Here is a 12,317-nt window from a genome sequence, read left to right on the forward strand (position 1 = left end):
CAATGGATTGATTTTACAATTCTAAAAAATTTAACAAATTAAACAAAGCACTACATGGGACTGCACCAGCGTATCTTTGCTCTCTTATAAGTTCATGTACTCCTTCTCGCTCTCTCCACTCTGCCAGTTCTCTTTTACTTTATCATGCAAACTTAAGACTGGGGGAAAGAGCTTTTTCATTCAAAGCCCCCAAATTATGGAATGCACTTCCTTTTTTATGTGAGCAAAAACTTTTATTTTGGATGCGATTAATCGTTTGATAGCACTAATTTTAATTACTTAAATGTATTATAATGAGTTTACACTGAAGAGTTCAGCTGCATTTTCTGAATTCTGGGTGTCAGTTGAGAGAGTTGAGTTACCGTGATGACTGCAGCTCATCCTCAGACAACAAAGGGGACCGTGACCGTAACTCTTGTCTCTCTCATTTACTGCCAAGTTGATTACTGCTTACAGTCTTCCTGACTGCCCGGGACCTGTAACAAGCTTATAATGTTACAAAAGCTTTTTATTTCAGATAAATGCTGATCTTTGGATCTTTTTATTCATCAAATAACCCTGAAACAAAATGTACTCAACTGTTTTAAATATTGATCATAATAATAAAAAATGTTTCTTAAACAGCAAATCAGCAGAATGATTAATTACTTAAATGTATTATAATGAGTTTACACTGAAGAGTTCAGCTGCATTTTCTGAATTCTGGGTGTCAGTTGAGAGAGTTGAGTTACCGTGATGACTGCAGCTCATCCTCAGACAACAAAGGGGACCGTGACCGTAACTCTTGTCTCTCTCATTTACTGCCAAGTTGATTACTGCTTACAGTCTTCCTGACTGCCCGGGACCTGTAACAGATTTCAAGCATACCATATGTATGGTGTATACATATATTAAAATATATATGTGTTGTAGCCCCCAAATTATGGAATGCACTTCCTTTTAATATCAGAAATGCACCAACTCTGGATCACTTTAAAATTTTGATTAAGATGCATTTATTTAAGGTTGTTTTTAATTAATGCTTGTATTTTTGTGTTGTTCTTTTTGTGGTTTAGTTTTACTGTAACATTTTGGGTTTAAGAAAAGCGCATTTCAAATAAAATGCAATATTATTATTATTATTAATGTTTTTTTTTAAGAATTCTCATCTGCTCACCAAGCCTGCACTTATTTGATCCAAAGTACAGCAAAAACAGTAAAAGTTTGAAATATTTGTTTACTATTTAACTGTTTTCTATGAATATATTGTAAAATGTAATTTATTCCTGTGATTTCAAAGCTGGATCTTTCTATTCATCAAAGAACCCTGAAACAAAATGTACTCAACTGTTTTAAATATTGATCATAATAATAAAAAATGTTTCTTAAACAGCAAATCAGCAGAATGATTTCTGAAGGATCATGTGACACTGAAGACTGGAGTAATGAATGCATTTATTTAAGGTTGTTTTTAATTAATGCTTGTATTTTTGTGTTGTTCTTTTTGTGTTTTAGTTTTACTGTAACATTTTGGGTTTAAGAAAAGCGCATTTCAAATAAAATGCAATATTATTATTATTATTAATGTTTTTTTTTTAAGAATTCTCATCTGCTCACCAAGCCTGCACTTATTTGATCCAAAGTACAGCAAAAACAGTAAAAGTTTGAAATATTTGTTTACTATTTAACTGTTTTCTATGAATATATTGTAAAATGTAATTTATTCCTGTGATTTCAAAGCTGAATTTTAAACATCATTACTCCAGTCACATGATCCTTCAGAAATCATTCTAATATTCTGATTTACTGCTCAAGAAATTGTTATTATTATTATGTTGAAAACAGCGGAGTATACTTTTTTCAAGTTTCTTTAACAGAACGTTCGGAAGAACAGCATTTATCTGAAACATTTTGTAACACTTTTGATCAATTTAAAGCATCTTTGCTAAATAAAAATATTAGTTTCTATAATTTCTTTCCAAAAAAAAAAAAATTATACTGGCTCCAAGTTTTGAATGGTATAGTGTGTGACCACCCCCACAAATTAAATTATTTTAGTATATTTCATTTTTATTTATGTTTATTTCTATTTATATGTATATACAGTGGGTAAAATAAGTATTGAACACATCAACATTTTTCTCAGTAAATATATTTCTAAAAGTGCTGTTGACATGAAATTTTCACCAGGTGTTGGTAACAACCTAAGTGACCCACACATACAAGAAACCAATAGAAATAAGAAATTAAAATTAAGTTCTGTGTAATAAAATGGAATGACCCAGGGAAAAAGTATTGAACATGCTTGCTGAAATGTATTTAATACTTCGTACAAAAGCCTGTGTTGGTAATGACAGCTTCAAGATGCCTCCTGTATGGAGAAACTAGTCGCATGCATTGCTCGGGTGTGATTTTGGCCCATTCTTCCACACAAACAGTCTTCAGATCTTAAAGGTTCCATGGGCCTCTTCATGTTGTCCTAACTAACCCAAACACAACTACACAAAATCCCCCTTCAATAGATCTACAAGACATCAAAGACCAGCACAGAGGCTCACCTACTCACATTTAGGTCAGCCACCATTACAGACACACACATCAGTTAACACTTTAGGGTTTAATGGGACACCAGTCATGCCAGCAAGCAGTTATTCACAATACTACACTTCTCCAACACCAACATACATACCATCATTCTACATACCTGCTCTTTTCATACCATACACTCTAAAAAATGCTGGGTTAAATACAACCCAGTGCTATATTAAAATAAAAAGCAGTTATTTTAAATAGTAAAAAAAAAAATTCACAATATTGCTGCTTTTGGATCAAATAAATGCATGCTTGGTGAGCAGAAGAGAATTCTTAAAAAAAAAAAAAAAACAGTAAAAATCTTACTGTTCAAAAACTTTTTATTTATAATAAATTGATTAATACATTTTTTTTATTTATTATTAGTTTATATATGTAGTCTATTTAATTTTAAATAAATTTAATTGGTTTATTTAGCTTTATTTTAGTACTTCAACTTACAATGTTGAATTAAAAAATGTTGAAGTTTATTTATTTATTTTTTATTTCAGGTAATGTTTATTGACGTTTTTAGTTAAGTTTTTTAGTTTTAGTTCACAATAATAACTCCGGTGACAAGAAGAGACCAGTCAGAGGAAAAGTCAAACCTTTATTTCATCTCTTTTCAGTGTAGAAAGAATATCACTTGTGAAAAAAAAAGTTTCAATAGTGATAAATGATTGACCACAGTAAATAGGTAAGTTAAACCCCCTTCATATATTTTTACCCACATAATAATTCAAAATAGGTCCAGAATTTCAAGAAAAGTGGTTGTGCAAAGCCACTGGTTAAATGTCAAATCATCAATCACAGGTTTAACGGAGAATACAGCGGGAATCTCAGTAGGCACAACAGGAGTGTGATAAGTGTTTGACATCGCGCCAAATAAAACATCCACAATATTTCCCACTTTTAGGATAAGAGGAGTATGAATATATATCCCTTTGTTTCTCATTCCTGGGCATTATCTAGATTTGGCACAGAACTCTTGCTTCATAAATCAAGCGTGGGTAATTATAATCCTACTGTACACCATATCTTTCAAATGCATCATTGACTGCTGCAAACAACAACGGTGGTTTCTTCATCAGCTAAACAGTGGACTGACTCCAGAACTGGATGGCTTCTTACAACGTTAAAGTCACTTGAGTCAAAGCTTTTAGAAGAATGAAAAGTGCAACTCGTCAAAATCAGGGCTGTAGTGTTTTTTCCTCAAAGTGTCCAAATGCAGTCCATTTAAAAAACCACAACCGAACCCCTGACTGATCAATTCAAATACAACATAAACAGACTAAACCCACTCAAACACCTCACAGCATAGATGGTGTGCACACTGTATGCAATTAAATGTATTTAAATTGCTTTAAACCCTAATAAATGATAGTATTTAAAAAAAAATTATATATATATATATATATATAAAACATTTCTTTCTGACGCATTAAATTATTTTTGTTCTTGGGCCAGTGAAAAGGGCAAGTATGAACTGGACTGGTCTGACTTGGCCAGCAAATAAAATCCTTTGTGTTGAGCCCTTTAAAGCTAACTTAGCATTCATAGAGCAGTTAAGATGCTTTCATGGTGTTTTGAACATCTTTAACAGAAGAACAAAAGCTTGCCACTCCTTTTCTAATCCACACCTGTAGAAAGAATTCACCTGTCCCATAAATGTGTGCGATCAGCTTCAAGAAGTGCTCAAGAAATGTCAAGAAGAACATTTCAAAACTCAATCATTCCCAATCTCCCATTAAACGTCATTCATCTTCATGAAAAAGCAGCCAACATATACTTTCAAAAATATACATATCGGTTCCTTCGGTATTACATATTTCGCCCAGCAATAAATTGAGAAAAAGAAAAAACAAAGACAACCACGTAACTCTACCAAAAAAGGCTCGGAAATTAAATAGAACGAGAGGCCACAGAACCAACATCTGCAATATGTACCGGTGTGTTCGTAACACTCTAAACCTGACTGAAGATCGTCCCAGACATTTTAGAACTACAAGAGACATTGTTTTCAACATACCTGACATGCTACGGATGGATGAGAATTTGTCATTATTAATATCATTTTGGATGAGTTAGTGACAGTTTCTGTGCAATGTTTATGAGTGGTGATATATGCCTCATTATGGATAATTCAAGTTTCAAAATCACACTTCAAATATTTAGATTCATCCACCGCTGACTCATCTGACTGGGTTTTCTCACTGGAAAACAGAATACAGAACACACAATAAAATTTCAGTTCAAATGTAAGAGAATTGATTGGTTTAACAACTAAATTCTACTGCAGTAAAAACTGTTACTTAATGTAATGTAATAACGTGGCAACAGATGTTTTTATTGGACGGTTTTATTTGATTAACATAAGCTGCTTTTCCACCATCGGGCTGAACGGGTTCTAAAGCCCCGTTCACACCAAGCACGATAACTATAAAGATAACGATATTAGCGTCCACACCAGCGAACGATATCGTCTGTTTATTCTAAGTGCACACTCGTCTGCCGCTTTAAATTCTCGAGCTCGTTACAGCAGGATGGATTCTGATTGGCTGTCAATGTTTGTGTCGTTCATCAGCTGGAGAAAAATCGTTCTGAAAGTGATCACAACGATATAGTTTCTCTTTGTCTTTATCGTTATAGTTGTGGTGTGGACTCTGCTATTCTTTAATACTGAGAACGATTTTTAGAACTATATCTTTATCGTTATCTTTATAGTTATCGTCCTTGGTGTGAACGGGGCTTAAGAATGATAAGGAACGGCTACAGTTATATTTCAGAATGGCACAGTTTGGCTGATGGTGGAAAAGGTGCAAAAATCAGAGTGTTGTTCTTATGATTTAAATTGTGTGTTATGTTGCAGCTCAACATAATTAGGTTACATTCAACTAGCAAGCTTTTTGTTTAGTTGCATAACTGAGTTTAACTTGTATTTGGGTTAATGACAAATAAGAGTATAACTGATAAAAACAAAGAGAAAATATTTAAAAACAGCTTAAAACATATCCTCTTCACATTATTTCGAAAACCTTTCATAACATTAAGAAACTTCAAATTTTCTCAAATTCCACATTCTCTCAAAATTTCATGTGGTGTAACTAACTAAAAAGAGAACACTAATCATAATAATGACATATTTTCCTTGAACACCTTGAATATATGTGTGAATAGATTTAAGTGTTTTAATAAATCAGTCTTTTTACAAATATAGTAAAAGTTTTGGGGAGTTTTCACACCACATTACTTTCTGAACTAACTTTGTCTTGTCATAAAAAGTCAAATGAGCGTCTACACAGCTCCTCTCTATGAAATCATTTCCTGTTTTATGTTTTCATTTGATTTGTTTCCATGCATGTTGGTTACACAACATGACTGATTTAGCGGACTTAAGTTTTTAAAATACTAAAAAGTGTGTGACGAGAGGGGCGGGGCCGAGAGCCGTGGGAGCAGAACGAGGCCGGTGGAGTAAAAGCTAATGTGCGACACCTGCGCCACTCACCGGTCTCGAGTCCCACAGAGGAGCTCCGGAAGGATAAAAGGAGGAGTGACGACAGTGTTGGACGAGAGAGAACCAGGCCTGGACTTTATTTTGTGTTTTGGTTCTGTTTGTCCGAGACAGTCGTCCGCGAGGGGCTGTCGCGCTATTTTGTGTTTATTTTATTATTAAAGTTTTGTTCAAATGTTCGCCGGTTCCCGCCTCCTTCTTCCCGTGACTACGAACTTTGTTACAAAGTGGTTTTGTTAAACATATAAAAGCTTTATTACAGGGGTCATGAACTTAGAAATCAAAATTCCCTTGTTCGTTTGACATATAAGAGGATTGTGTTATAAAAATATTCTGTAAGTTTCAGAACTCAAAACGTTTTTGACAGCGACAAACGCAGGTCTTGAAACCACACGATAAATTTGATTTGATGAACTTTATTTTTAATAAAGTTCCAGACCGTGTCGGTAAGAACGTTGTCCTTTGTTCACTTCATTTTACAGCGTATTTGTTTACAAACAAGGCACAATCGACGCAGGATTTTCAGAAAGATTGAAACTAAAAGATGACGCTGTGCCGACTATATTGCAACACACAAGTGTGAGTAACTGTTTTTATTACGTAATCACTATTGCTTTGCCTGTCATTACAGATTGTTTAATATGTATTGAGTTATTTATGCATTTCTGATCTAAATCACTGCGGTGTCCATCTGTGAGGAATGTAATACACAACTGTTAGCCAATCATAGCCGTGGGTGTTTACTTCCGAGTCTATGATCCGCCACGCCTATTCAAACAGAGCGTTCTGATGAGGGGGGTCAAAAATATAGCCTATTACTTCTAAATTATGATGTTTTATGATGTAAAATCTAGGTAACATTATAAGTGGACCTCAGAAAACAGTACAAAAGTACAAAAGGCAGTTCATGACCCCTTTAAACTACTTAAGGTTTTATTTTTATATTTTTCCTTCAATATGATATTATGACAGTTTTATCACCCTGGAATGTTTTACTTTATGCTTGATAAACACATTATTAATAGGAATTTTAATTTAGAAAATGTGTGCATTTTTTTTTTTTAAGTCCGTTTATGTATTTTTCAAATATTTTAAAATAAAAGGAATAGATAGGAGCCTTAACTCACTGTGTGTGTACGTAATGCTACTTACACTCTGGTCGAGTTTGTGGTAATCAGATGACTTGGGTCTCCGTGTGCCTCTTGATCTCCGGCCCTCAAAGACGAAGGCAATGATCTGCAGGCAAAGGCGAATTAAAGTCATTTAATTGCTATTTGACATCTTTAAAATACAGCAGTAAAAAAACTAAAAACGCACAAAGTCTCTAGGATGGAAAAAGGTGCATGTACAAACAGACCCACTAACCTTGCGCTTGTTGTGACTGGCGATATACAGCACAGCCACCAGTATAACGGCACAGACCAGATAGGCAAAGAAGTGGCTGTTCTCTGCACTCTCCTCTTGTTGATAAGCTTTCACTTTATTTTCCTTCTTTTCTGTTTTGCTGTTAAATGTATCCTGTTCATTTGAAGGTTCATCAACAGTATCTTCACCTTCACCTTCACCTTCTTCAGGGTCATTTGCTGAATCACCATTTTGTACGTCTTCATCTGTAGGGATCTCAGGTCCAGGTGACTTCTCTTCACTCTTGCCATCTGTTTCATCTTCACCCTCTTCAGAAGGTTCAGAGTTCTTATTGTCTTCAGCCTCTTCTTTTTGGTCAGCTATGGTCGGCTTCTTGTCACCAGTTGGTTCACCTACGTCTTTATGCTCCTCTTGACCTGTTCCATCATCTTTTGGTTTTTCTCCACCACCTTCAGCAGGTTTAGAGCCTGCTTGTGCATCATCTTCTTTATTTAGTTCAGCTGAGGTCATCTTCTCTTTAGCCTCTTCTTTTGGTGCAGCTTCATCAGTTTCTTTGTTGTTTTTTGGATTGTCTGTTTCATTTTGGGCAAGTGCGGGCAGCTTGTCTTTTCCTTCATTATTTGACTCAGCTTCATCTTTGTTAGCATTTTCCAGGGGTGTGTTTTCATTAACACCTTCAGTTAGGGTTTGACTCTTTTCATTGTTTGCTTCATTATTTTTGCTTTGAGTTTCTTCAGGAGTTTGAGGGGCAATTTCCTTATTACTTTCTTTATTGCTGGCAGATGGGTTCTTCTGTTCTTCATTTGGTTTTTCACCTATTTTGTAATCTGGATCATTATTATTTGAAGTGTCTACATCATTACTTTTTGGCCCTTTTGCAGCTGTTCTCGGTGAAACAGTTGTACCCTCTTCTGCATCCAGTTGTCTAGAATTTTCTCCTGAAATGTTACTCGGCGGTGAGCAAACTGGAAAATATCACAAAATAGAAACATCACAATAAAATGTTGGGCATAACACACAGTTTAAGCCTATCATATTATCAAAACTTCAAATGAAGGAATCGTGTCCCATGTCCTTAGCAGGGCTGGACAGTGCTAGCAGTTCACTCGCATTTGCGACTAAAAATAGGAAAATGTATTTAGGAGCATGAGCGTAAATACAATTTCTTAAACAGCCTAACTTACACAGTAGCCTATAACAAACGTATTAATTTCTTCAATTTATTTATGGAAAAACAGCAATACAGCCTCATATGATTACTGAAATAAAAAAAAAAAAACGTTTTTTTTGAGCACAGATGAGAAGAAAGGTGGAGCGAGGGAAGGGGACACACTGAATGAAAACACACACTCGCCACTAGAGGGCGCTGACGCTGCCGTTACCCCGGTAACCCTGTAAACAAAGCAGCTGCACTACTTTCTGAACTGTGTAAATAATGGGCGAATTCCAAACGGAAGTGAGCATCCCTATGCCCTACTCCCTTCGAAGGGCAGGGCCCTTGAAATGTGTTCTTTGAAGGGTGCAGGGCATTACTGTCTCGTATAAGCGTTTGGAACTCCCTTGGCGAAGGGAATGACTGACCAAATGTTACCTTGACAATGCTGCGCATGCGTGCATTCAGCACTCCACCAGTTGTTGCAAATATATATTTCTAATTATTTACTTATTTACTATTAAGCTTTTTCAAACTAAACTTGCTTAAACTTGCTTACACTACCATCTTAAATAATATTTCTGACGAAAACATTTTTGTATTACATTAAAATAAAGACAAATTTAATTAGCTATTAAATTACTTACGTTTGTATGTGAAGTCGAAATGAACCACAACTTTGCTTTAAAATGCGTCGCAAGATCTCCTAACCGAAGATCACATGATCACAAACGGAAATCACTTCCGTGAAGTGACCATCGCATATTCCCTTTGCTAACGGACTTCTGGGAGGGACCTTCGCGAAGGGATTCGTTTGGAACGTCCCTACAAATGGCGTCCCCTTCCCGAAGTGCCCTTCAAGGGCGCAAAAAAGCCGTTTGGAATTTGCCCAATGTTTCATAGTCATTTAGATATTTATATTCACTTTAGTCTTCACCATAGCACCAAATAATTACTTAAAGACTTAATGAGCCGTTTAATTTCAAACTTAAACATTTTTTTCCTTTTAATCGAACCTAAAACATGGCCTATCTAACTGATTCGTTATTATTGTATGTTCTGTAACACTTAACAGGTTCCATTAACATTAATTAACTACATTTGTTAACATGAATTAACAATGATTGCATTTGTTAATCATAGTTTGTTCATTTCAACTTTTAATAATACATTATAAAATCAAAAGTTGTGTCTGCTAATATTATTCAATGGAGCTAACATTAACTAACAATAAATAGTTGTAATTTTATTAGTCAACGTTAACAAATAATATTAACTACTGCAACAATTAGCTATTGCATATTGTTAGTTAATGTTAACCTGCTTTAAATAATGTTAACAAACGGGACCTTATTGTAAAGTGTTACCTATTGTTCTTTCGTTCATCTGAACGTTAATCTTTTGCACTCTAACCTTGAAACACTGGTTTACTTTATATTTTTGTGTATTTGTTTTTTTAAATAAAGTCTTTCTTTAATAAAGTTATTTAACCTGTTAGGAGGACAACACTTTTTTTCTCTTACTAATTTATATATTGTGATACCGTGACAAAAGCTTAAACGACTATTGTGAAAATGTAATACCATCACATACCTAATGTAGGCTACATATAATATAATAGGACTATAAATAATTATATAATTAGCCTATTAAATAGAGTCTGAAACAAAATTATTTAAAAACCGTGTGTACTTTCTGTATTCTGATCAATTAAATAATTGTGCTTGTAAATGTCTCATATCCCCCTTATTAAGCTAAAACACATACTTTGACAAATTTGCATTGCGCTTCTACATTTTTCAACTTAGGAACACATGTGCTCCTTGGGGAAAAGGTTAGGGTCAAGCCCTTCTTAGACTTGCAGAATCAATGCCAAGGAGCATGTAAGCTGTTCTGGTGGCCCAACACCCTACTAATAGTCTTCATGTTGGTTTTCGCCTTATTTTGTCATCTGTCTGTATATTTTTACCGATTTACTAAGAGAATACGGTAAATAGGGAACACGCACGCAGATATCGCAATATGTAAACAATGGCGACCACAAACAGGAAGTATATCCTATTTGCTTAAATTGCAAAAGCAGGAATGTGGTTGAGCCAGACATGTTTTACCACCTCTGCCCCAAAAACTGTCACGCATTACAAAAGTGGGGAAAATGTCGTACTTTAGGAGAATAATTAGCCAACAACATGTAGAATAATAGCAGAGATATTCGTTTTATTTCCAAATACAGTGCGCACAAGTATTTAGAGATAAACATGTCACGAGATTTATCAATCGATATTGTGTCCCAATCCCACAAACATCTTACGAATATTACTATAACTAGTGTAATACATTAACTCACCTTGATAAGCGCAGAGGACGATAAACAGCGTTGTTAAGCGCATTATGGCTTCAGACAGTGACACAGTGGCACGAGCTTGACTAAACGCTGACAGTAAAGCCAAGAGCTGTGTCGTGTCCCAAAGTGAGGTCCGCGCACTCCGAAGTGCGCATCTGAAGTGCGACTGCGTCACAGCGTCAAGATCGTAAACTCAGGATGAGCACTTCAGTATTTTGTATGCATGTCCTGCAGTGTCATATTTTCTAATGTTAAGATTGCACCCGTCTTAATATTTTTCATAAGTGTTTCCATTTCCTCTTGTTTTAGGACTATTCTGGAGAAAATGAGCCTGCTGGGGAAGGACTTAAAAAATACGAAGTAAGTTAATACACACATTTTTGCTGAAATTCATTGTGCTGTTGTTGTTAACAGGCATGGTTTATTTGCTCTGCCTTTAGGATTGCAAGTGTCCTGGGACCGGTGAGGGAGTGAGTGGAAGCTGGTGGAGCTGCTCAGAGAGGATATCAAACTCCAGAGAGAGACAGAGGAGAGAAGAGCAAGGAGAGAATGGAGGGATTGTTTTCTCTTCTTGAGAGAATGCTTAACAAATACATTATTTATTAGCCATTCTCTATTAGGCAAGATAAAGCAGTGGAAAAAAATGGGTACATAATCTTTTTTTTTTAAATGTCACTTTGTCAATGAAACAACCTTTGTCATAAGTGTTTCCATTTCCTCTTGTTTTAGGACTATTCTGGAGAAAATGAGTCTGCTGGGGAAGGACTTAAAAAATACGAAGTAAGTTAATACACACATTTTTGCTGAAATTCATTGTGCTGTTGTTGTTAACAGGCATGGTTTAATTGCTCTGCCTTAGGATTGTAAGTGTCCTGGGACAGGTGAGGGAGTGAGTGGAAGCTGGTGGAGCTACTCTGAGAGGACATCAAACTCCAGAGAGAGACAGAGAAGAGAAGAGCACAGGAGAGCAGGGAGAGACTGTTTTCTCTTCTTGAGAGAATGCTTAACAAATACATTATTGGCCATTCTCTATTAGGCAAGAGAAAGCAGTGGAATCTTCAGGAGGTGAATCTCTTGGTGAATGGCCAGCACCTCCTCAGTGACTCGGAGGACAACGCGGTGACAGTGGAACGAGACATGTCAAACACTCTGGAGACCACTTTGTACGATGTACCACTGGCAGACAGAAAAGAAATGCCAGGGTCTGGATTGTGGCACCCTATCCGTGTTACCGTTCAGTTCTCAGAAGATCCAGCAGCACTGTCCAAGAGGGTCTGGCTGCAGACTTGCACTTGCGCTCTCAGATTTGCACTCTCAGACACTTGCGCTATCAGACTTGCGCTCTCAGACACTTGCACTCTCAGACAATTGCGCTCTCAGACTTGCGCTCACAG

General features: G+C 35.9%; 1 protein-coding gene across 1 annotated transcript; it reads right to left on the minus strand.

Annotated features, from left to right (window-relative positions):
* Window positions 1–4,378: 4,378 nt before the first annotated feature.
* Window positions 4,379–11,099, minus strand: tgoln2 (trans-golgi network protein 2). The gene is made up of 4 exons (XM_016499014.1): window positions 10,927–11,099; window positions 7,427–8,391; window positions 7,214–7,297; window positions 4,379–4,763 (listed from the first exon to the last, which is right to left on the minus strand). The coding sequence occupies exons 1-4, from the start codon at window positions 10,967–10,969 to the stop codon at window positions 4,761–4,763; spliced, it is 1,095 nt and encodes a 364-aa protein (XP_016354500.1). The 5' UTR covers window positions 10,970–11,099; the 3' UTR covers window positions 4,379–4,760.
* Window positions 11,100–12,317: the final 1,218 nt, after the last annotated feature.

This window comes from Sinocyclocheilus anshuiensis, unplaced genomic scaffold (genome assembly GCF_001515605.1).
Source record: "Sinocyclocheilus anshuiensis isolate Anshui unplaced genomic scaffold, SAMN03320099.WGS_v1.1 scaffold1163, whole genome shotgun sequence".
Lineage (NCBI taxonomy): Eukaryota > Metazoa > Chordata > Actinopteri > Cypriniformes > Cyprinidae > Sinocyclocheilus > Sinocyclocheilus anshuiensis.